We start from the raw sequence: 25,660 nt of genomic DNA, 5'->3' as shown, positions 1-25,660 counted from the left end.
TTTCCCCCTCTGAATGAAATAACTAAAAGCCAAAACAACTGCCGCTATGGTCAGGTTAACACGGGTTGTACTTTCCAGGTTGTCTGTTAGAGTTTACTGTGCTTCATTAGATATTTGAGAGAGACTGGTTGGCTTAAAGATTTTTTTCTCAGGCTTGCTGGTTTTCCAGTTTGCTGGTCGGGGTTGGTCGCGGGCTGCAAGGTTTGCTCCCGTCTCTTTGCGTGTCTGTTACCCTGGGGTGTGGCATCACCGTTTTCTGGTCAAGATTTACTTTATGTTTTAAATATGTAATTATTTCTAAATTTAATATAGAAAAATCAGAATATAGACACAGGAAGAAAAATAATGACTTAGAATGACCTATGTCTCAAGATAATTACTGTTAGCATTTTGTCCTTTATTGTCCAGATTTTTTCCTTTGGAGACTTAGACCTATAAATACATGTATTTTAAAAACAGAATTAGCATTAATTTAGTCTGTAATCTGGACATCTATGGTTATATATTTTTAGGTCAATAAATATAAATGTGCCTATTTATCATATAAATGATAAGTCCTATAAATGAGACTTCTAGGGAAAAGCTTACTGAGACATTGAATGTTGCAAATAAAACTTGAAAATTTTATTTCTATGGAGGAATGTATTTTAGAGTAAAATAAAAAAAATTTTAAGATTTTATTTATTTGAAGGAGAGAGAGCACACATGAATGGGGTGGAGGAGGGGCAGAGGAAAAGGGAGAAGCAGGCTCCATGCTGAGCAGGGAGCCTGATGTGGAGCTCGATCCCAGGACCCTGAGATCATGACCTGACCCGAAGGCAGATGCTTAACTGACAGCCACCCAGGTACCTGGAAAAGAATTTTTAAAGGAAGGGTTTTTACCTTTAAGATTTTAAAACATGTCACAGAGCAACAGCCATCAGAACCATAGGTGACTACCCTAAGAGAAAACTTTCATAGAAGTTCTTAAGAATACATGAATTGCATGTATGGAGGAATTATGAATACGTAGGAATTCTAGAAATAGACTCAAAATATAAAAAAATTTTCAAAGTAATAGGGAAGTGAATTGTAATATAATTTGAGATCACAGGATATAATGATGGAAAGAAATAAAGTTGATCCTTATAAGCACACATCATATGCAAATGTCAGATGTAGCAAAAAATTAATATAGTTTAATCATCTCAAAATAGAAGTCTGAAGAACATATTTGGCCCAGCTATAATCAATGACCAAATGGAAGCCATCAAAGACAAAAGGAATATTACATATTCTTAAAATACCATTTACTGTGAGGGGCACCTGGGTGGCTTAGTCGTTAAGCATCTGCCTTTGGCTCAGGTCCTGATCCCAGGGTCCTGGGATCGAGCTCTGCATTGGGCTCCCTGCTCGGTGGGAAGCCTGCTTCTCCCTCTCTCACCCCACCTGCTTGTGTTCCCTCTTCTGCTGTGTCTCTGTCAAATAAATAAAATCTTTTAAAAAAATACCATTTAATATGAAATATAATATGTAATACATATAATATATGTGATATACAATAGAGTACATATCAAAAGGAAAGCACATGAACAAATAGTATATAATTAATAAAAATTTACTATACAGAATACATAAGAACAAAAATGTATTTAAAAATTTTTTTTATTAATTTTTTAAAAATTTCTTTTCAGTGTTCCAGAATTCATTGTTTATGCACCACACCCAGTGCTCCATGCAGTATGTGCCCTCCCTAATACCCACCACCAGGCTCACCCGACCCCCCCATCCCCCGCCCTTTCAAAACCCTCAGTTGCTCAGAGTTCACAGTCTCATGGTTCATCTCCCCTTCCGATTTCCCCCAACTCCCTTCTCCTCTCCATCTTTTTTTTTTCCCCTCTCCATCTTTTTAGAAAGTGAATGAAGTCATTGTCCAGATTGTCATTAATTAGTGACAAAAAAGACAAACTTGCAATTGACATATATAACTTACTACATGGAAATACATGTTCTTCCTAGTAAAGTAATCAAGGGGGGAGAAAAACAATAAAATTGCAAACACAACAAATCTAAATAGTTGGACTGTTTAGAGACCAGTATAGGGTAACCTGGTAACTTGGCTTTGTCTTTTTGGGAAATGAGTTGGCCTGCACAGTGAGATCTATGAAGCATTCACCACTTTTAATACTAAAGCATTTCATTCTGGGTTCTATGCCACAAGGAAATAATCTGAAAGGAAAGAAATACAAATCCACATTGGTAATTATAAAACATTTAAAGCTCCTCATATTAAGTAATGCAAATGACGTGAGAATGATTTTTTAATTATTTATATCCTTACGTGGTATGGAAAGCCTGAATGGGCATTATCTCCTCTAGTCTCTAGCTCCCTGCTCCGGAAGTCACACAGCCAGGGCTGGAAGCCTGGAGCTCTGTGCGGTCAGAAGTAAGACCTGGACTGGGTCAGGAAGCCTGGCTCGGGGTCTTCCATCTTCCAGGTTTAGGACTTGGGCCAGCAGTTTCCAGATATGTAAGTGGGTCTCCGGCCCAGGCTGCGTAGCTCCCAGGCTTGGAGCTGTCGCTGAGATCACGCATGAGAAATGCAGCCCCTGTTAGCCCGTGAGAGCAGTAACTGGAAAAGGCATCTTGAAAAGACTCAGGGAGTTTTGGAGTTCGCTCTGTCCCCACAGACCCGGGACACCAACAGCCCCTCAGCGCTGAGGGCTGAGTTCAGAGGGACAGAGTGGAGTTGCAGTTGAGCAGTGAAATGCATGTGTTTGTGCTGCGTGGGTGGAGAAGGGTGTAGAAGAATCCGAATCCACTGGCTGGTCTTTTATTGACGATCTTATGCAAAAGTCAGAAAAGCCTTGGAGCTCAGGGAAACCCCTGATCTTGCCCATGGGCTTCCTGCTTCCTGGTTCCGCAGGCACCCTGACTTTCACAACAGCTCTCCCTGTGGCAAGTGGCTTGGACTCCGCTCTGGGATGCCGCACCCCCAGCTGTGATACCATCACAGGTCCTTTCCCTCTCTCCCAGTCACGCAAACTGAAGGCTGAGGCTTTCTGCCATCACCTGGCCAGGCCGCCCTGAGTTCCAGAAGCTCCCTGGGCACCCCCTTCTGCAGCGCCAATGGGACTAAGGGGTGGGCCTGGCAGGGGCGGCACTGAACCTGTGACAAGGTCCCTTCTCCCAGCCCCCCAGGAGCACAGGAGGCTGACCTGGGCTAAAGGCCAGCCTGTGCTGGTAACTAAGGGCTCCTGACCAAGACAGCTAGCATGGGAGTGGGGAGTCTGGGCTGCAGGGGGGAGGCTGCAAGCTGGCTAACTGGTGGGCGCACCTCGGAATGGTGTATTTACTGGCTGGACTTTGGGTCAAAGAAGAAGAATCGGAGCAGCAGCTCAAGGACATCGTGTGTGTGTGTGTGTGTGTGTAACTCTTTACCCCTGGCAAAGGACTGTCCTGCCCATTGCCTGATTTGCTGATGACCCCCATCTCCCCAGACCCGCCTGAGAGCAGAGCCAAATCCCTTGGACGCTTCTAAATCTGACCGATTTAGACAAATGACCATGATTTCTCCCGACTCCATGAAATGCCACCGGGGCCCATGAGGTTCGACATCTTACTGCATATTCTGTCGTTTCTGTGATATTTTATGTAGAAGACCATTTTATTGAGTCCTTTCAGCAACCACGTGGGGGAACAGGACGTGGGGGCCCAGTGCTGTTACTTACTTGCCCGGGGTCCCCAGAGCAAGGAAGGCCACGAAGCAAGTTTCAGGTCTAGCTTTGTTGACTCCAAAAACCCATAGTCATGCTACTCTTGGGCATGCTGGAGGGAGTTTTTCTCGGTCAGTGACCTGGAAAAAGATAGGGATGTTGGCCAGATTTTGTTTAGAGACCCAGAATAGAAGTTATGCCAGCAACTCTCTGGTTTCTGCTAAGTGACAGTGTGAGGTATGGTGCTGGAGATGTGTGTTCTCTTTATACACACAGGGAAGCAAACTTTTTTTTCCCCTTCAACATGTGTTGAACTCTTTTTCTGACAGCTCCTCTCTTTCCAACGCTTAGAACATCATATGCTTTTTAGAAGGGAGTAAAGGTTTCAGCAAAGCAAAGCAAAGTTTTGGCTGCCCTGGCCCTTTGCAGTTCAAATGTCATTCAAAATATCTGCTTCTATTTTTGTTAGCCTTTTGGAGAAAATCAAGGGTAAATAAAAGATAAATAAGAAGCAAAATACTTCTGCTGAGCCCGAAAGCCCAGTACCTGGCCATCCGAAAAGATTTTGTTTGCTTAAACATTGTTGGGATGGTGGAAAGCCTGTACAAACACCCATGATGAAGATTCAGCTAATAAAAACCCCAAAAGTTCAGAGGTGCACTCTTAAAAACACTGTAGTGGGAGCTCCTTCCTGTGGATGCCGAACGGTTTTTGAAAATCGAGCCCTTGGTTGGAGACACGGTTTACAAGATCCTAACAAAGTTTCCACACATTAACAAAGTTTAGAATTTATTCTGGATCTCTGCCTGGAGGAAGGGGGAAAAAAAAATCAGCCAAAGAAAGGGGGGACAAAAAACACTCTTTGTGGACAAATGGAGCTTGGGTGGGCTCCAGTCTCCCAGGTGGGGAAGCCCACCCCTGACGTCACGTTTGGTGGGATTGGGACCCGAGCCCTTTTTCAGAAAAGGCAGCTGTGTTGAACAAGAGAATTCCACCATGTGAGTCTTGGTATAGATTCTTTCCTTGCCTTGCCTTTTTTTTTTTTTTTTTTTAATGCCTTCTTTTTTGGTGTGTGGTGGTATTTACATGTAACGAAATGCCCATCTTATGTATACATTCTGTGAGTTCCAACCAAGGCAGACACCTGTGCACCTCAAACCCTTATGAAGACAGACAAACCCCGCTGTCTGTTCAGGACACCTGCTTTTCCAGCAGCAGTGGTGGTGGTGGTGGTGGTGGTGTGTGTGTGTGTGTGTGAGTGTGACTGTGATCTGTTTTCCCATGGATGGTTACTTGGCTCCTGGCAGTTTTTGTCCCGGTGAAGCTGTGGACACCTGTTTTCACTTGACAAAGTGCTGTGTGTGCAATTGCTGACTCGTCGGGGAGGTAAATGTTTAGCTTTGTAGGGAACTGCCAGGTTCCTCTCCGGGATGGTTGTCCCACTTTATACCTCTGCTGTCAATATGAGAGCAAGTCCTTGTTGCCATTAGATTTGGCAGCGGTGTCTCGCGTGGGTTTTAATTTGCTTTCTGTTGTGACTAACGACCCTGGCCCTTCATGTGCTTTCTGGCCATTTGTGTATTTTGGTGAAATGGAACTGTCCAGATTTTGGACTCATTTTATTGTTGAGTCGTGGGTGTTCCTTCTGTATCTTCATGTCATGTCCAGTACGTGTGGGACCCCTTCCACGGGGCGTGGGGTCCCAGTTACTTGGTCTTTTTGCCTGCACTCCCCCCAGAATGATGCTGGCGGTCCTTCATTTAGCCCTAGATTCCCAGGGCGTGGGATGGCCCCTGGCCGTAGCAGGGACTCATTTCTACAAGCATTTGCTGAGCAAAGCCATGGATGACCACATGCACTGACGTTTGGGCCCGATACCCAGACACAGTTTCCTTGAATAAAAAGTAGTGAGGAACAAGGACATAGAGGAAAAGGAAATGTTACTGGTGTTCTTGAGCTATCAGTTACACTTGGTCCAAAGGACTCTGGATCCCTTCAGGAGACCCGTTCAGCCAGAGGGAATGCTTCTAGAACATCTCCTGAGCTCATCTAATGTCACCTCATTTATGAAGCTTCTAGGGCTTCGCGGGCTCTGCGGAAGGATGGTCAGCGCGTCTGGCCCCAGAAGCTTCTGTGACTTCAGCCACCGATCCCACCTGTGCCTTCAGCACCTCCCTCGGCTCCTGGCAATGCCTCCGAGCTCCCTCGGACCCTGGCAATGCCCGTCTCCTCCGCCTGGCCTGCGCCTCTGCTGGGCTCCGGGCCTCCCTGGTGGGCTGAGTCCCGCTGCTGGGTGCTACCTTCCTGAGCCCCCAGCGACCAGCAAGGTGCCCCTTCCCCTTGCTCTTGAAGCCATTTTCCCAGCCGTGCCCCCGCTGGCTCCGGCCTCTCCTGTTGGGGTGTACACGCAGTCATTGTCTGCATCTGTTGGTGCAGAGAACCCGGCAGTTTGCAGAGTAGATTCCCACCCATCGTCTCCTATAAGCCCCCGACAGTCCTAGCTGTGTTCCCCTTTTTAGTTTTTTTTTTGTTTTGTTTTGTCTCCCCCTCCACCCCGACCCCAAGTGAGGGGCCATAAAGAAGTGATTTAATTTGCTCCAGAAATACAAAATGGTCCACATGTGGCCCAGAGTTTTCTCTGCGTCTTGCTCAAAGAATATAGATGCTTTTTTCTTTCTTTCTTTCTTTTTTTTTTTTTCCCCTAAGCCTGGTGGGTTTACACGTGTGGTGTTTAAAAGGCTCCCTAAGTTTTTGTAGTTCACAGACTGAGATTCCATCTGACATCAGAAATTCTGTTGCCACGCCAAAGACACATAGGAGTTGTTCCCAGCCTTTTTATTTAACCGCTGCGACGGGGTCTCTGCACCAACTGCCCCCCATCTTTGGATCACATGGTATTTGAGCAATGTCCGCCGGCAGCTGTATTGACCAGCTGTGCCACCATTTTGATTCATGAGACCCCCAGCATCCGGAGTTTAGGATCGGGGTCAGCCCTTACTGGCTGATTTAATCTCAGCCAAAATAAAGATATTCAAGACTCGTGTTAATCTCCAAGATTAATAACTGGCCCATTTCTGTTCTGCGGGGCTTTCTGAAAGACTAAAAGTTCACACACTGACCCTGGGGAAAGTGGAAACTGAGGGTAGAGCTTGGGAAAAAGCAGCCTCATGCACCGTACCCTGCTCTGGGACTGTGCGTGAAAGACGGCGTCCCTGACTGAGCGCTGACTGAGCGCTTTGCTCTGTGATCAGAGCCTCTCCCTGGCTCCTCAGAGAGTGGGGCTCAACCGGCCCCTCCCCAGAACTTCCCCAGGGGCTGCACGAACTGGCTTGTGTCCCAGCCACATCTGTAGGATCTGCTGCATGAGAGACAAAGACATTCCCTTAACCGTCCCCCTGAAGGTACACAGTTTTCAATGTCACAGAACCAAGACTTTGACGGTGTCAGTGATTGTCACGTTCAGATCATATTTTCAGAGGGTCATGATGGGTATTCTAAAGGCAGGGTCTTTTTCTGATTTAGTAGAATTAATAAATGTCCCTCTCTGTGCCGGTCACAAAAGAGGAGTTCCAGTTAGAGAGGACTGTTACTGTCCTCTGTTATTTTATTGTTTCTGTATACATATGCATGTGTGCACTTATTATATGTATACATACTGTATATGTATTGTATTATTATAGGTATGATATATGTGACATATATGTAGACTCTCTGTAGTATTGTATGTGTACTTATTGTGTTTTTATTACACGTATACATGTTGTATTGTTCTATTGATGCCGTATTGGGCCTGCTCTTGTTTTGTAGGAGAGCCAGCAGAAGTCCACCAACGTCGTCTACCAGGCCCACCACGTGAGCAGGAACAAGAGAGGGCAGGTGGTCGGGACGAGGGGTGGATTCCGAGGATGTACAGTGTGGCTGACAGGTATGCCTTGTTGCTACCTTTCTCTTTTAATTGAAAATTGACATGTGACATAGAATTAGAAGGAACTCGAAGTGACCTATGGACATGTTTTTTTTTAACACGGGGATGAGGCTGAGCGCAGTGGTCAGCCCTCCCTGTGCCATCAGTGGGAAGGAAGCCTGAGGTCGAGGCATGGGACTCCTCTCATTCTTGGTCCTGTCCTTCCGGCAGGACAGGGGCAAGCTCAAGAGACCATCCCCTTCCAGCCCGAGGCGAGCCCGTAATTCTCGTAATTCTCGGGCTTGTGTCTCCTCGCACGTACTGGCGCTCAGGGTGGGGCTTTACTCGCTTGACAGCAAGCATTTGGCTGTCTGTAAGGTTCTGGATGTCTAGAGTTATTCTTTCTTGTTTTCTGATGTTTTAACGTGGTAGAGGACTATTTCACTTAATTAAAAAAAAAAATCAACCTGAAAACATAAGGATCTGCACAAGAAGGAAAAAACAGCCTTTTCCACTTAGCTGAGGATTACGAAACAACTCACTCCCATGGAGGTGACCTGATGAATCTCTTCTTTTTGTGGCCTCAGAATGTGGCAGCTAAGACTTAGTGACAGGGCAGGAATTAGTCCCGGGCTGTTGCCTTAGGCTCTGAGCACAGGGTAGAGGAAGTTGATCCCTGGGAGTAGAAGTCCCGGTGTAGACACGGTGTTTACCCAGATGGTTACCTAGGTTCTGAGATCAGCTGTGTGCTACTGCCTGCTCCCGCATGCTGAGTTATTGGGGCACCCAGGGGGTGCAGTGGGTTAAGCGACTAACTGGATTTCGCCTCAGGTCACGATCTCACAGTCATGAGATCAGGCTTCACGCCCACGCGGAGTCTGCTTGTCCCTCTCCATCTCCCTCTGCCCCTGCTTGCTCTCTTTCTCGCTCTCTCAAATAAATAAATAGATTAAAAAACAAACAAACAAACAAACAAACCCAAAAACCCAAATGCCGATTTCTTCCTTGTGAAGGGACAGCTGAGGAGTGTGGCAGTCTTCCCCCTTCACTTGCGGTTCCTGGCTCTGTCAGCCTCTTCCTCCTCCCAAGTTTTTCTGGGAGTTCATTCACCTGTGGTGCAACACCTTTCCCCGCGGGCAGGCTGGGGACACACAGTGGGCGAGGAGCTTGCTATATTCCAAAAGGCAGGGTTCCCGTGTCGGGAATCCTGTCGGGACGTACCCCTGACCCTGTCCAAGAGACATGCTGTGCGGCCGTAGATCAAACAGCTGCCTTCTAGATGCTTCCTTCTTATTACGTGTTTGCCTTCATGGCAAATTGTTCAATTTCTGTATTGGAGCCAACACAGAGTCCACTTTCTATAATGTGGAACAACGTTCAAAACAGAAAGGTGACTGGTACAAGAGGAAACACACCCTAAACGATGGACTTTGTCTGTCTTTCCTTACTCGTTAAAAAAAAAAATCTTTTCCCAATTTATTCTGTCTTATTATGTTACAGAGATACGCTGTTGAGGCCGGTGAGAGAAACCAACCCCTTCTAAGACTTGGTTTTGAGCCCCAGCTCCACTTACATTAACTGGGTGACTTTGGACAAGCCGACTAGGCAGGCTAAGCCTCAGTTTTCTTATTTGAGAAGCGAGATAAGAATAGAACCTGCCCCGGGGGCTGACGAGGAGTAGGACTAAGTGAACGAAAGCCTGCATAGCCCAGGGCCTGGCCCCTAGGAAATCAAGCTCTCATGAGGTGTAATTCCTGTGACCTTCGAGCATTGAAATAAATCCACCAACAATCCGTTTAATCCAGTTTACTGTGGTTTAGCCCTTGGTTTTGAGACCCGAAGCAAAGCTGAAAGGAATTTCTATCCTTTCCCTCATTTTCCAGCGTGAGAGAACACGAGTCTACCCCACGCTGGACTGGACGCAATTCTAAGAGGAATTTATGACCTAAGTCCCTATTCAAATGGAACGGAGTTACATGAATAGTACAGTACTGTCTTCAGAAATGATTTCTAAAGATGGCAGCCCATTCCTCTCAGAGCCATTGCTTCTCATGATTGTCTGTGAGGGCCAAGGGCGTGACTTAAAAACATAACTAACCCTGTGGAAACTGTTTGTTTGCATTTCATATATCACCTTTCTTTCTAAGTCATTTTTTTTTTAAGTTTATTTGTCTTTTTGTAATCTCTGCATTCAACATGGGGCTCGAACTCACAACCCCCCAGATCAAGAGTCACGTGCTCCACCAACTGAGCCAGCCAGGAAGCCCCTCTTTCCAAGTCTTTATTTCCCTCTTCCTTTGTTCCTGCTTTTCTCTTACCTTTTTTTTTCTTTTCCCTCCTTCCTCCTGGCGTCTTCTCCTAAGCTTTTGACCTCCTCTTCTTCCCCCTAACCTTTCCTCTCCCACATCTGGGTACCCCCCAACAGTGGCTTGGCACAGTGCTCCATTTCTCAGGTCCAGAGATCTTCAGGACAAGGGGATTTTTGGAGTGTTCCCTCCTCCTCATGATTTCCCTCAGATAGAAATCATGCAGTGCACCTCCCGCCACTGCACTTCGAAACCATGGTAAAAGGTACATCGTGGTAACTCTATTCTCACGGAAAGACTCCAGACACTGAAGGGTGTAGTGCAGCTCTAAACACATCTAGAGCCTAGCTCGGGATGACTGTCTTTATGTTTTGAGAGTCATTTTAGAAAAATCTCGAGGCCAGAGGGGTCTGTTGTCAAGTGGTTGTTTCGCAGGCTCAGTAGGAAAGGTGGGTCCCCCAGTCTCCGGAGCTGGCTGTCCCCTCTACTCCTGCTGAGTGCCGGCAGGAGGGGATATGAGAACACAGTTTCCAGAGTTTCTGATTTTTTTTTTTTTCTTTCCCAAGCGAAGCCAGAATCTGGATTTGTATGCACAGTGTTCTCATCTTTAAAACACGCTGCAGGCAAAATAGAACATACCAAGAACCACGTAAAACCCCCCAGGTTCCCCATACTTATGAACCCCACTTGTTTTGCAGTGCAAAACATGGTTATTTCTATGTTTGGAAGAAATGCAGGTACTTGACTTGTGGTCAACTGTGCTCTTCCTGGATGGTAGTGATTTTGATTTTGATTTGAGGTCATATGATTATAATGAACAGGTCTCTCTGGTGCTGGAAAAACCACCATCAGCTTTGCTCTGGAAGAGTACCTTGTCTCACATGCCATCCCGTGCTACTCGCTCGATGGGGACAACGTGCGTCACGGCCTCAACAAGAACCTTGGATTCTCCCCCGGGGACAGAGAGGAGAATATCCGCCGGATCGCCGAGGTGGCCAAGCTGTTTGCCGACGCGGGTCTGGTCTGCATCACCAGCTTCATTTCTCCTTTCACGAAGGTAAAAGGATCAGGCGGGGGCACGGACGACGCTGGGGAAGGAGTCGCTGGGGGGCGGGCACCAGGGACCGCTGTGCTCCCCGCTTCCTCCCTCCCTTGCTCCTCGTTTCCTCTGCTTAATCTTGATTCTGTCAAGAGAGCACCTTTGTTCCCAGATGCCGGGGCACCAGCGGACAAAGACCCGTTCACGCTTACCTTCTGGCCAGGGTTGGAAGGAAGGAAAAAGTTAAAGAAGAAAAAGTCAAAAGCTCTGTAATCTTGTGTCTCCAAAAAGTCCGAAAGCTTAGTTTGCTAAAGGAAATGGCAGTTCACTGCCAAAGCAGCAGGTCATGTGTGTTTAATGTGGAAATCGCCGAGGAAGAGGGACCCTGTTCTTGTTTTAAAACAGGAAATTTCTGGGAGCTACGAATAAGATGCCACGTTCTTTGGACACCCCCTATGAATGAAGAGCTCCTGGGTGGCCAGCCTGTCTTTCAGCAGGGATTCTTTTCTGTGGTTTTTCTCTGAAAGACCTTGAAAGAGCTGTGTTCACCGGAGGGACATTTCTGGACTTTTCTCTCTCTCTCTTTTAAAAGGTTTATATTTACTTATTTGACAGAGAGAGACAGCAAGAGAGGGAACGCAGCAGGGGGAGTGAGAGAGGAGGAAGCAGGCTTCCCTCTGAGCAGAGAGCCCAATGTGTGGCTCAGTCCCAGGACCCTGGGATCATGACCTGAGCCGAAGGCAGACGCTTAACCGACCGAGCCCCCCAGGCACCCCTGGGCTTTCTCTAAAGGACTGGTTTCCTGCTGCCGCAGCAGAGCACACATGCTCGTGTAAAACCTGAACCCGTCAAGCACCAGAGCAGACCTCGTTTCATGATGAAGAATTCCACTGTGAAACCTCTCACTCACCTTCTCGAATGTGTTCCCCCCACCCCCGTCCCAGGACCGTGAGAATGCCCGCAAAATCCACGAATCGGCAGGACTGCCGTTCTTTGAAATCTTCGTGGATGCGCCTCTGAACATCTGTGAAAGCAGAGACGTGAAAGGCCTCTACAAACGTGCCCGAGCCGGGGAGATCAAAGGTGGGAGCACCAGCCTGTGGCTCTTTTGCCGCTTCTCAGGCCTTCACACTCTGTCCCTGGAGGCTGGTCCAAAGTCTCAAAAACAGTTGTCCACAATTGCATCTAGGACACACAACTTTTGATCAAACCACAGGCTACTCAGTACATCCATGGGCTCATCAACATGTGGGCTGGGTGTTTCCAGAACTGTCCCCTCAGCCATAAGCAATCAAGTTCATGTCCAGTGGGTGTGTGCCCATGAGTGTGTGTCTAAGGGGGCGTGTTCCAGAGTTGTTTCTTCTTCTCGTCTTCCTTTTGGGTTCCAGTCAGCTGCAGAGAGCTTGGACCTAGCCAAATCTTGTTGGTACTTTGGGGGCTTTTGATACTGAAAATACAGCTGTGCATTTGTATGGTATGACATGATATGATATGATATTTTTATCTATGGCTAGAGGTAAAGGACAGCTGGTAACTTTTCCCAGCCTGCTCTAAATTCTCAGTGTAACGCATTATTCCATCATGGCTCATGTCTTCCTGTTTAGAAAGCCTATTCCCGTCAGTGCTGGTGTGATTTCCGCCCTTCTGCCTTGCAGGGTTCACGGGTATTGATTCTGATTATGAGAAACCCGAAACCCCTGAGCGTGTGCTGAAAACCAACTTGTCCTCTGTGAGTGACTGTGTCCAGCAGGTGGTGGAGCTCCTCCAAGAGCAGGTGGGTGGACCCGGGCGGTGCTTTTGTTTGTTTGTTTATTTCAATTGCATAAAGTCACAGAAGGTCACTTATTCACCGGAGCATTCTTTTTGCAGTTTTTATTTCAAATTTTTACCCATTCTGCTTCCTTTCAGAACATCGTACCGCACACGATCATGAAAGGCGTCCACGAGCTCTTTGTGCCCGAGAACAAACTTGACCAGGTCCGGGCTGAGGCCGAAGCTCTCCCTTCATTAGAAATTACCAAGGTGAGACCTGCGGGCTGGCCCCAGGAGAATCAGCCTCACGGCCATCATTATAATGTGTTTACAACTAGTCTAGGTAATAAGGAAGGTATGGATCAGGGAAATGCAGTGTCCATAAGGAAGAACACTTCATCATTGCCTTTTATTTTTCTAACCTCTTGCCAAGCAAATCTCTCTCCGAGAGCTGCTGCAAGGTAGTGGGGCAGTGCCCAGAACGGAGGCAGACAGGCAGTTAACTTCTGTTTTGCAGAGGACACTGTGAACATTCAGTTATGCCAAAGTGCAGACATTGGGCGGTATTGTTGACAGCGGCTGAGGAAAGTTTGTTCAGAATGCAAGTAAATAAAAAAAAATGCAAGTGTTTTTTTTGGACAATCAAGAAGGAATGTGGAGAAAAGATCCACCCTGATCTAAAGTGATAGGACTGTTTTCCTACTCTGCAAATCCCATTTTTTCCTAACACGGCAGAGTCCAGCCTAAGGAGCAGGTGTAGACCCTTTGGTCATGTTGAATTTACTGCCTGGAACGTGTTCGCTGCAGCCCGGTCAAGGGCACGGCAGATGCCTTTGGCTCTTTATAGGTCAGTGTTATTGGTCCATTCCAGCTGTTCAGATCTTCATTGGTACCTTTTTCTTATCCCTTAAAACCTTGGGCATTTTTCTAAGAGGCAGAGTAAGGTGGGAACCTGTTGCAGGTTCAGTCATACCTGAACAAGTCATGACCAATTTATATGCAGAACCCCCTGACCTCACGAAAGAAATTCTGAATACTCCAGTGCTCTGGGCACACAAGAAGTACGTGATTATAATTATGGCGTGGAACGGTAATTCCCATAATGAAATGGGCTGCGAGGTACAAAAGAACTTCAAATAATCTAATCATTGTTTTGGTCCTGGGGATGGTAGGAAAGGTCAGCAGAGCAGTGAACCATGCTTCGGGGTTTAAAAGATGAACAGGAATTTCAGGTGGGAAAGAGGATAGGCCTGGGAGGAGGTAGAAATCTCCCCATCAGCCCAAAGGGCCAGAGCTTGAAGTGTTTCCAGTATCCTGCTAAGAATGTTGGACTTTTCAAGTCAGGGGTTTGCCAATTTCATTCAACTACCTACTACATTTGGTGAAAATATGTAGCCCGACCAGAATATTTGTCGAGGAAAAAAAAAAAAGCAGGAACAGGGAATGTTAACACAGTTGCCCATCATGAGGCTCTCTGCACCTCAATCTTAGATCACTGCTCTCCAGTAGGAAAGTTCTAGGCTCGAGCTTATCTGGGCCCTGGATCATGCTTCAGCATCAAAACGGAACACTTAACACATGAAAGATTCTGCCTTCATTCTTCTGCCCAGCAGAATAAGAAAGGCCTGCCCTGGGGCCAGCTGGCTGGGAAACAGAGCTATGGAAATGTTCACCTGCTTTTGTGTTTTGCAGCTGGATCTTCAGTGGGTCCAAGTTTTGAGCGAAGGCTGGGCCACTCCCCTCAAAGGTTTCATGCGAGAGAAGGAATACTTGCAGGCCATACACTTCGACACCCTGCTGGACGGTACGTGCTTTTCTTACTTGCTTTTTACTCTTCATTGTTTAAAAAAAAAAAAAAATCGTGCTCAGAAATTTTCACAGGAACAAGAAGCATTCATTCTTGGTATTAATTCTCACATCATCCCTCTTACTCGAGATATTTAAAGGATTTGTTATATGTCTAATTCTATTATGTATAAATTCGATTTTTTAGGATTTTTTTTTTTGAGGGTAAGGGCTATCCTAAAAGGATTATTGACTATTGGAAAGTAAAGAACTGAAAAAAGAGGGCTTTTCCTTGCATGCGAAGCCAAGAGAAGGTTAAGTCTGTTTGGCTTTGCTTGCCTCCATACTCAGAGTAGAGGGCGATCGGGGGCCGTTGCCTGCTGCTGGGAGCATCCTGGGGTGGGCGGGGGTGAGCTTAGCGCATGGGGTGACCTGCAGGGGCGTCTCACCACCCGGCTGCCGGGCCAAGCGGCATCGTGCAGTGACTTTTCCCACTGGACACTCAAATGTCGCTCTTCGTGCCCTTCCGTGTGCTGTAGGAGGCTGGTGGCATCCTCCAGATCCCCCTGGGGCCGCACTAAGCCCGCCTTCTGGGCACAGGCCGAGGGACTTGAGAGCACTGATCTGGTCCAGATTGGAAGCGTGTGTTATTCGGAAAACTTCTGGCCCCTTCTGTGATCATTTCCTTCCCAGAAGGGCCTGAGCTCGTCAAATGGAGCTTGTCTGTTTCAAGCCCCTGAGGAATGGCTGCTAGTGGGGGGAGGGGGCAGGGAGCTGGGGGACACCAAGTCTGTGACTCGGAGCAGGGCTCCAGACATTTTAGGGAGCAAAATCACATCAGATAGTCTTTCCTGGGAAAAGATGTCGGTGGGCTGGGCTTGTGACTCTGACTGGGGGGATAAAATCACATTCCAAAATTCAGTTGTTTCCCTTATAGCTTGCCTTAGCAATAATCATCATATCTGTACAGCACTTGTCCATCTGCAGAACATTTTCTCAGGCATGATTGCCTTTAATCAGGCAACTCTGATCACGCCCTTTGCAGATGAGGAAGCTGATCCTGGCCTTAGTGCCCTGCCTGAGTTCATACCACTGGTCCAAGACCAGAGACCAGAATCCAGGGACTTCTGGCCCAATGCTTTCCCTGCCAGGCTGCTCTCCCGGTGTCCGTTCTGAGACAAGTGAGGAGGCTAGGCTCTCTGTCTGAGGAAGGCTGACACTTCCTTTGGTGTCTTAATTCTGATACGTGCTGGGCACAGGCCGCATTGAGTAAACTTCACCGACACCGCGGCCAACCACAGGCAGGAGATGGGCCCTGAGCCTCCCAGCCAGAGCTGTGGCTAAAAGACAGCACTTGTTCCATAGAGAAAAATACCTGGGCTCTGGGTGTGGATGGAAGCCAGGGTCCTTTGCCCGGGAGCTAGGACATCACGGAGGGGAGACAAAAACCATCCTAGCGTAGGCAGAAATCCTTTGTGATTTAAGAAGGGGAGAACGGGCGTTTTCCTGGGTTAAGAGTTCTTAGCTTTTGATAGATTCTTAAAGGAGTCTGTGATCCAAAAAGATGCCGGACAGCAAACTGTAATAAGCTATCCATATCTTTTAGGCAAATCTCGCTCCCTCCCTCTCACATCCTTTTAATTTCATTTTATGGTGCTCTGCAGTTTATAAAACACAGCGATTTTCTTTTCTTATTTGGTCCTCGCTATCATGGGCTGGACAAAGCCCTTGTTACAGGTCTCCCTGCCCAGGTCCCCCACGTGTCTGCCCCCGGAGCCCCAGCAGCACGGAGCTGAGGGAGGTCACGTCCCCATGAGTACTGGACTCCCACTAGCTCCTGATTCCTACCGCCCATCCAGAAATCCCAGCTCTTCTGAAAACCCATGCCCAGGGGCTTGCGGGAGTTCTCAAGGTGGGATGCTTCCTGTGCCCCTGACTCCGGCCCACACCCGTGTGCCTCTTGTCTTGTGGATGCACGTGGCTCTCTGCATCCACAGAGATGCAGCTCCTGCCTGTTCACGAATGTCCTGAGACCCATGGGGCTGTGGCAGCTCACAGACTCCCCCTCAAGTGGGAAAGCTCCTGTCCCCTTGCTCTGGGCTAACTTCAGCTGAGGACCCTCTAGCAGTCGCTTGAACCCCACGGCATCAGAGAACTGGAAGAAACAACCCTGTGAACTGGCCTTTCTTCTGTGGGTGCCTGGGGGGGCTCTGGAACCCTTCCAGCTGTAGGGTCTGTGTCTGGCACCCCCTACAAGATTCCTTTTCTCCCTTTGACTTTCTGCTGGTGTCACTGTCTACAGCAGAGTCCACCCCAGTCCAGCGGACACAGTTCTGCAGCCCTCATTGTAGTGAGGATCCAGAAGTCCCCCCACCACCACCACTGCCACCTTCCAGAAGCTTCCTCGACTCCTATGTAAATCCAGTAATAGAAACCAAGGATATAAGGTGCTAAGTCGAGGCAGAATATCCTAGTGGGGAACAGTGTAGTTGTGGATCCGAGCGGGGCTCGTGGGCTAGTGGTTTGCTGTGAACCTGAGGCGCATTACTTAACCCTGCAGGCCTCAGTTCCCTCATGCCTTCCATGGGCTGCTAACACCAGTCCCTACCCCATGGGGATGAGGAAGAGTCAGGAACAACTGGTCCAGGAGTAAATGTTCCCTATGTTGACAGACCCCTCCCCCTCCCCCGCCCTGACGCATACAATGAAAAGACATTGACTGAGGGGACTCTCTGGCTCACGCATAGTTATGTCAGTCTGGAAGTAGCACAGATAAGATGTTCATTCATCAGCCAACAAATGTTTACCTAGTGTCCTCATATGCCAAGGTTTGTTCTAGTGGCTGGAGACAGAGTGGTAATGAAGACAGATGTGAGCTTGGAGGGGCAGATAGTACACCCATCTTCTGAACCCTAGTACAGTGGGTTCTTCTCCCCATATCAGTGGTTGTCAGGCCTTTTGTTATATTTTATGATTTTAATTATTGAGAGAGAATGTGCGCAGGGGGAGGGGCAGAGGGAGAGAGAGAGAGAGTCTCAAGCAGACTCCCTGCTGATCGTGGAGCCCAACTTGGGGCTCAGTCCCGCGACCCTGAGATCATGACCTGAGCAGAAATCAAGAGTTGGAGACTCAACTGAAGGAGCCACCCAGCCGCTCCCTTAGCCCCCCACCCCGCCCCAAATCATGTGTCATATCTGTGAACTCTGAAGCAATACAAAGAGCAGATGAAAATAGAGCTGCTCCTGTGGAAGGGCTGGGCTCGGCGTCCCTCCTGCCTGGACAGCAGCCATGAGCATGCCTGCAGGAAGCTTCCTGAAACCCTGTTCCTACCACAACATGAGTCTCCGGGGAGAGAGCTCCCCTTGATGGCTTTCGGGCTGTATAGACATAGTTAAATTCTAGAAGGTGATATATGTGTATCTCAGAAGGCCAAACAAGATCTCATTCATATGGATATCATTTAATTTTAATCAGCTCATGAAAGTCATGAGTCACCACCGACTGAAAATCTGAAATTTCTAGAGCCACAGACGTGTAGGCACAGTCATCTGCTATCAAACAATTGCATGTTCCTTGGTCGCCTGCCATCTGCAGGCAATATATATATTTTTTTAATTTGGACCACATCTCTCAGGAATACTCTGTTGGTTTTAATTTCCTTAAAAGTTCACATTTCCCCTTAAATTAAAAAGCAAAACAAAAGAAACAAAAAAACGCAGTCTACTCAGTCTAAGGAAAAAAAAGAAAAATTTAAGTGTTTCTGAGGATTACACAAGATGAATTATTCCCTCTATTGTTCAAGGATCTACTTTCATTGGTTCATTATATCACCTTATTTTCCACTGGATGTAGAGTTTTTTTTGTTTGTTTGTTTGTTTGTTTTAAATTTTATTTATTTATTCAATAGACAGAGATCACAAATAGTCAGAGAGGCAGGCTGAAATAGAGAGGGGAAGCAGGCTCCCTGCAGAGCAGAGAGCTCGATGTGGGGCTCGATCCCAGGACCCCGAGATCATGACCTGAGCTGAAGGCAGAGGCTTTAACCCACTGAGCCACCCAGGCACCCCTGGATATAGAGTTTTGAGATTGTTACAGATTCCCCCCCAGTTGTAAGTATCTCATCTAAATTAAAAAAATGGAACCTCAAGCTCATCTTCTTGACTGGTGGCTTCCAAGGAAAGTCACAACATGGTGGCCTCATGAGACTGGACCATTTGAAGACAAGTCCTCCACAGCTCTGACTTGCCAAGGGGGGTGGGGAGGCCTGAGGGCTTTCCACAGGCACCGCCAGCATTTATTTGGTACCTGATATCTTCTGACCCCAGCATCTGACACAGGATATCACATTTAATCCAGATAACACTTTTGGAAAGATACTTTTCTCATGAGGAAATAAGTACTTGAAAGGTTAAGTAACTCACCTGAAGCTTGGATTCAAATCCAAGTTATCCTGGTTCTCGTTCTTACTATGCTTGTTCTGCCAGGTAGAATTTCATGTCCTCTAAACATCTGGGATTCTAGAACGTTCTAGAGCAGTTTGCTATTAGACCTAGACATCACACATTTGTAAGAGGCAGATTTGCGAAGCTGGAGGTGCTATAACGTGTTGTAATTATTTCAAAGCATATAGTCATCTGAGTAATGCTTCAGGATTGCACTGAATGACGTTCACTACCAATCCTGGTCTCAGCCTCTTTTTGCTGTTACACATTCTTCAGACCAGTAGCAAAGAGCATCGTATATTTGTATGTTATATATGTGACGTTTTGTAATAGGAATCTGTTCCTTGATATTGTTGCTTTAAGATTATCTTGGTGGAGAGCTGAAAACATGTTTCTTAATTGTGTTTATATTTCTCTAGGCACAGTCCTTCCTGGTATGTACTTCAACTTTCCAAATAGTTAAATTATTATAATTAGATAGTTACATTAATTAGAAATGGTTAAGAACATAATTTTAAAAAATCCAAATGATCCAGCTGGAATTGTTGTAACAGTTCATGATCTAATCAGTTATAATAGAATAATAATGCTACATTCTTCTGTTGATCAGAGTCCAAATAACAGGAAATTTCTGGATCAGATGCAGCTGTTTATAATATCCTATTTGGCTGACAAAACTGAACTTGTTTCTAAATTATTGTTGTACATTTTGTCCCTGAGATTAAAAACAATTATGATCCTCTCTGTTAATTAAATCTATGAGTCCTCATTTGATTCACAAATCTAGAAATTTTTTCTAATGCATTTATAAAACATTTTTAATCGATGAGGGAGAAATTGATTTTAGATGTGATTTTAAATGGACACACCTGGTTGGATTGTACAGGGCCGTATTTCATTTGTCTGTGGTGTGATTATGCATGAATATTTTTTTTTAAGATTTTATTTATTTATTTGACAGAGATCACAAGTAGGCAGAGAGGCAGGCAGATAGAGGAAGGGAAGCAGGCCTCCTGCTGAGTAGAGAGCCTGATGTGGGACTCGATCGCAGGACCTTGAGATCATAACCTGAGCCGAAGGCAGCGGCTTAACCCACTGAGCCACCCAGGCGCACCGATTATGCATGAATTTAATTTCAAGCTATGATGATTGGTAGTCATAGAACCAGGAATGAATACACAAGTTGCTTTGACTGTAAATTTCTTCATTCTCCCAGAAGGGAAAGGTAAAATTGTGAAGGTCTCATTTATCTTTGGTGCTGTTTTCATCATTGTTGCTTTCCCTTTAAAACTTACGTTCAGAGCAATGATGAGGTAGCACAAACACCTGTCAGAATGGCTGAAATCAACACAAGAAATGACAGATGCTGGCGAGAATTCGGAGAAAGGGGAACCCTCTTGACTATTGGTGGGAGTGCAAACTGGTGCAGCCATTTTGAAAACAGTATGGAGGTTCCTCAAAAAGTTAAAAATAGAGCTACCCTGGATCTAGTAATTGCACAACTAGGTATTTACCCAAAGCATATAAAAATAGTGATTCAGGGGGCGCCTGGATGGCTCAGTTGTTAAGTGTCTGCCTTCAGCTCAGGTCATGATCCCCCGGGGTCCTGGGATCGAGCCCCGCATCCCTGCTCAGCATGAAGCTTGGTTCTCCCTCTCTCACTCCCCCTGCTTGTGTTCCCTCTCTCGCTGTGTCACTGTCAAATAAATAAATAAATAGTCTTTTAAAAAAATGCTGATTCAAAGGGGCACATGCTTCCCCATGTTTATAGCAGCATTATCTGCAATAGCCAAATTATGGAAAGAGCCCAAGTGTCCATTGACTGATGAATGAATAAAGAAGATGTGGTATATACCACGGCATATATAAGGGAATATTACTCAGCCATAAAAAAGAACGAGATCTTGCCATTTGCAAGGACATGGATGGATCTAGAGAGTATGATGCTAATCGAAATAAGTTAGGCAGAGAAAGACAAATACCACAGGATTTCACTCCTATGTGGAGTTTAAGAAACAAAACAGATGAACACAGTGGGGGAAAAAGAGAGGCAAACCCTAAGAGACTCTTAATGCTAGAGAACAAACTGAGGGCTGATGGAGGGAGGTGGGTCAGGGTATGGGCTGGATAGGGGGTGGGCATTAAGGAAGGCACTTGCTATGATGAGCACTACGAATTGTAGGTGGTGAATCCCTGAATTCTACTCCTGCAACTTAAAAAAAAAAGGCCTAGTTAAGCAATAGAAAGTGTTGTCACGTTTGCTTGGGAAAAGTCCTACGCAAAAGTTCTGTGTTGGACTAACCATGGACTCAGCAGCCAAGGCCCCCTGGCAATGTGAGGCAGCCCCCGTAAGAGCCATCTCACCCACAGTGGGCGAGGCCGAGAGCCCCAGTCGGGTGGGAAGCCATGGAGGAGGCCTCAGCAGAGCATCACGCTGTTGGACGAGTTCCTGTCGTGGAAGAGTTTAGGAAGGTGGTTGGGGAAGCTGCTCGCACCATGGGGAGCTGTAGCTCCGGGCGGATGCAGTCAGCTGGCATCATGGGACTCCCCGACTCCACGCCGAGACTGGCTTTCTTGACCACCATCAGGAAGTGCTGTTTCTCCAGAGCAGGGTTTCCCTCAAGGCCAAGAGGAACGTGGGTCAGAGGCTACATTGGGCAGGAGCCTAGCGGATCAAAGGACACAGCTGCGTGGGAGAGTGGTGTCGCCCCTGGGTGTCGCCCCTGGGTTTCACCCCAGATGAACAGATGGAAGGTAGCAATGCAAGGATGCGCTGGGCAGAGCTGCGCTTGTCTCACACCCACCTGGGGCTTTGTGTTTTGTTTTACTTGAATTTGGTTCGATCTATGTGAGCAGTGTGGTCAGTAATCCACAGAACACAGGGCACCCTCTGCTTGGTGGGCCTCTCTCCCCTCTCCTCAACTGGATTGTGCGGTGGGTTGCAGTATCTTCGATCACACACCTCCAGGGATAAAGGGCTGTACCATGTGCCCACCCCCAGCAATCCGTAACGAATACGGATTATTCGTTATCCCATCTCTCAAGTGGGGCAACTGAGCACAGAGAAGGGGAATGGAGCCCAGAAAACGCCTGAACTTTGAAACAAAGGAGTCACTGGAACATCAAAACCCATAACTTCTGGTGCAGAGAACGTACTTGTGGTTTATGCAGTGTTGGGGGGGAGTCACAGGACTTTGATAGACCGGATTTGTTTGTCCCCTGCAGTTGCTGTCTTTATCCTGTGACATTCTTTTACACTCTAGTGACTTCTGGAGAGTATGTAGAAGGTGCAAAGTGCTAGGCCTATAGACGGGTGTCATAGCTGACTCAGAGCTCAGATCTTTAACTCTATCAGAGGCATTCCAGGTGTTGGATTTTGAAGGTTAGGTTTAAAAGAATTCATTAATCTGTGGGACGTTCCCTCAAATCCATAAGTAACTGCGGTGGTTTTTCATGGAGCTGAATGTTTTCCTTATTCACATGCTCTTGTTCCCTTCTGAGTCTTGAACTTGGGAATCCCCCAGATCTCCCTAACCTTCTTCAGTGTTGTACACTGATGGTGGGCCCTGTTTTCTCACCTGTGAGTACAGCCGAGAGATGGACGTCATTGGTGGACATCAGGCATCCCCACCAAAAGGGTCACATCTTTAATGTTATCTGGCCTCATTAAGAAATTAAATGTTTCCCGAAAGCTGAATTGTAATCTTTGAAGCCCCAAACTGAAAAGAACTACATCTTTTAACCATTTTGCCTAGAAACATTTAAAAAAGCTCTTTCCAAAAAAAAACAAACCCAAATAACTTCATATTCATTTTTTAAAATGTGTTAAACACAAGGAAGCTTTAAAGGGATGTCATCTTCCCTAGTTACACCAGTTATTGAACTGAGCTCTAGTGTAATGGTCCCCCGAGGGGTTGTAGGCCCCACACGGGACGAGCCCCGCCATGACTGTAGTTTTATTAGTCAGGGTTCTCCAGAAAAATAAGGCAGGGTGGACAGAGAGGGTGAGGGGAGAGATTGATTTTAAGGAGTTGGCTCACACAGTTGCAGAACCTTGTGACTGGCAGGCCAGAGACCCAGGGAAGACTTGAAGTTCACGTTCAAAGTCTGTGGGCTGAGTTCCCTCTTCTTCCTGGCATAGGGTCTTCCGTTGAGTCCTTCAGCTGATTCTGTGCAGCCCATCACCTTATAGAGGACACTCTGCTCTACCCAAAATCTACTGACTCAAATGTTTATCTCCTCTTAAAAATACCTTCCGAGAAACATCTAGAACAACATTTGATTGACTGTCTGAGCACTGCAGCCTAGCTAAGGAGACACACAAAATGAGCTTTCACAATTTCTTTATCACCTTTTAAGTAATTCTCTTGCCTCTTCCTTTGAGATCAGGGTGTCTCTAGGCATGTGCTGAAGATAGAAATTCTCTGAACAGCACACCCCGTACCTTCCAGTTGTCATGTTGTATCCTGAGAAACCAGATTGCCAGTTTACTTAAATTCCTTTTAAAGTAAGAAAAGTAGTGTAAAGGGGAGAGGAGCTCACTCTCCAGAGTAAGTGTGTGAATCCACTGTCTATGGCTTTCCCTCTGCCTGGTTTTTGCCTGATGGTGGAACCAGCAAAGCTGTGACCCCCAGAGAAGTCTTTTCAATACCACGTAAAGGTGACACTATGTCTGGACCACAGGAAACAGACATCAGGACTCCCTCCTTGGGGTCCTACCCCTTGGTGTTAATGGTCTGATTTTTTTTTTTTTCTTTTTCAATTTGGTGTGTTGGTACCACAATTCAGAGATCTACCAACGTTATTACAAGGTTCGTTTCTAAGAAAGACTAGAAGTTTCTGTTTGAGCTTCTTTGGCCAGCCTTTATTGTGTGTAATTGGGTTGTTGAAGACTTGACACTCTCTGGTATGTTGTGGTCAGGACCAAGCTTTTGAATGGAAACTCAGAAGGGAGATGCCCCCTCCTCGGCCCCCAGATCAGATCACTCACTGAAGGCCCCTCCGTGTTTGTGAAAAGTTTTTCACAACTCCCGTGTCTTGCGTTGAGAGGCCTCTCGAGGACTTCTCATCGTAGACTCTGCAGAAGCTCATGCAGCCAACACCACCACGTAGGCTTGAGGCCTTCCTGGGCTTTGCAGGCAGTGTTTGGAATGGACGTGCACATGGGAGTCCCCTTCGAGGACAGCACAGCTGGCGCCCTGTACTCAACTCATCACATGGCTCTCTTTCTAGATGGAGTGATTAACATGAGTATCCCCATCGTGCTGCCCGTCTCTACGGACGATAAGACACGGCTGGAGGGGCGCAGTGAGTTTGTCCTGACACATGGTGGACGGAGAGTGGCCGTCTTACGAGACCCTGAATTCTACGAACATAGAAAGGAGGAGCGTTGTTCCCGTGTCTGGGGGACAATGTGCGCAAAACACCCCCACATCAAAGTAAGTGGCAAGACCTTTGGAAGGGCTTCCTTGGTCTCTTTCAGCTTAAGACAAAAAATGATTTCTTTCATTTGTTTTTCAAGGATTTTATTTATTTATTTGACACAGAGATCACAAGTAGGCAGAGAGGCAGGCAGAGAGAGAGGGGGAAGCAGGCTCCCTGCTGAGCAGAAAGCCTGATGCGGGGCTCGATCCCAGGACCCTGAGATCATGACCTGAGCTGAAGGCAGAGGCTTAACCCACTGAGCCACCCAACCACCCACATTCCTTTTTATTTCCTCATGAAGGACTTAAAAGAAATACCGGGGTATTGCAGAAGAATGCTTTTTTTTTTTTTTTTTAAATCAATTTATTTATTTCAGAGACGAGAGCGTGAGTAGGGGGAAGGGCAGAGGGAAAAGGAGAGAAACTCCAGCAGACTCTGTGCTGTGCGTGGAGCCCAATGGGTAGCTCGGTCCCATGACCTGAGACCATGACCTGAGCTGATGTCAAGAGATGGACCCTTAACCAAATGCGCCACCCAGGTGCTCCTGAGGTGCATTTCTAAGGGAGGTCTTGTAGGCTGAGATCTTTCTAGAAAGGGGCAGAGAAGCGTCTTTCTGTTTGAGGGCTGCTCTGAATGACCCACTGAGTCTTCAGAGTCTGCAATGGTTGGGTCCCTCCACTAAATGGGAAACAAGTGGACCGGGTAGAGAATTTAGTCTGGCACCTTGAGTAAAGGACAGAAATCCAAGTCATAGCTATGCCCTCAACCAGAGCTTGTGGCGTTCTCCTCCATCTTGGAAACTCACTAGGGGAAGCGATTCCTTCATCCAGAATGGGTCCAACCAACCACTGGAAAGAGACTGCGGGCATATGCCCTGTGGTTGGCAGGGGCAGGACGGGGGTCAGTGGCATTCTTTCAATAAGAGGGGACAACTGGGGGTGAGGTGTGGCAGAGTCTCCAGAGGGAAATAGCACATTTTCATCAGTGGTTATTTTAAGATTGAAAATGTGTTCATCTGATTGGGATCATTTTGAGTCGCTCCTGCCTAAAGGCAAAATGGGCTAAACCTCCTCAGGTTCCTTCATAACTTCTACCTGGTGGCCACGGGGGTGGAGGGGCTCCTGGAATTGCCGGGTATGGCTCGTTACCCTGTAAAGGAAAGTATGTGAAACTGAATGTCAAAGCCATCCCTCCCTGAGGATGAGAGCCTTAGGGCTGAAACTTGAAAAAGCCATATAAAAGGAGGAGCCAGACTCAGAATAACCCTACAAGTAACCCTGGGCCCCTACAAAAGATGTTTGAATGAACTTACT

The 25,660-nt window shown here is 46.9% G+C and overlaps 1 protein-coding gene across 1 annotated transcript in view; it reads left to right on the top strand.

The window, feature by feature from the left end:
- The window catches only part of PAPSS2 (3'-phosphoadenosine 5'-phosphosulfate synthase 2), a 67,322-nt gene that overhangs the window by 32,436 nt on the left and 9,226 nt on the right, over positions 1 to 25,660 (top strand). The window contains exons 2-8 of the mRNA XM_059397409.1: positions 7,503 to 7,620; positions 10,727 to 10,962; positions 11,889 to 12,027; positions 12,600 to 12,718; positions 12,853 to 12,966; positions 14,389 to 14,500; positions 24,156 to 24,361. Coding sequence (XP_059253392.1) covers positions 7,503 to 7,620; positions 10,727 to 10,962; positions 11,889 to 12,027; positions 12,600 to 12,718; positions 12,853 to 12,966; positions 14,389 to 14,500; positions 24,156 to 24,361 — 1,044 coding nt within the window. The remainder of the gene's footprint in view (positions 1 to 7,502; positions 7,621 to 10,726; positions 10,963 to 11,888; positions 12,028 to 12,599; positions 12,719 to 12,852; positions 12,967 to 14,388; positions 14,501 to 24,155; positions 24,362 to 25,660) is intronic.

The sequence above is a fragment of the Mustela nigripes genome, chromosome 4 (assembly GCF_022355385.1).
Source record: "Mustela nigripes isolate SB6536 chromosome 4, MUSNIG.SB6536, whole genome shotgun sequence".
Lineage (NCBI taxonomy): Eukaryota > Metazoa > Chordata > Mammalia > Carnivora > Mustelidae > Mustela > Mustela nigripes.
The sequence above is the reverse complement of the archived record's forward strand: the minus strand, read 5'-3'. Positions and strand labels throughout refer to the sequence as shown.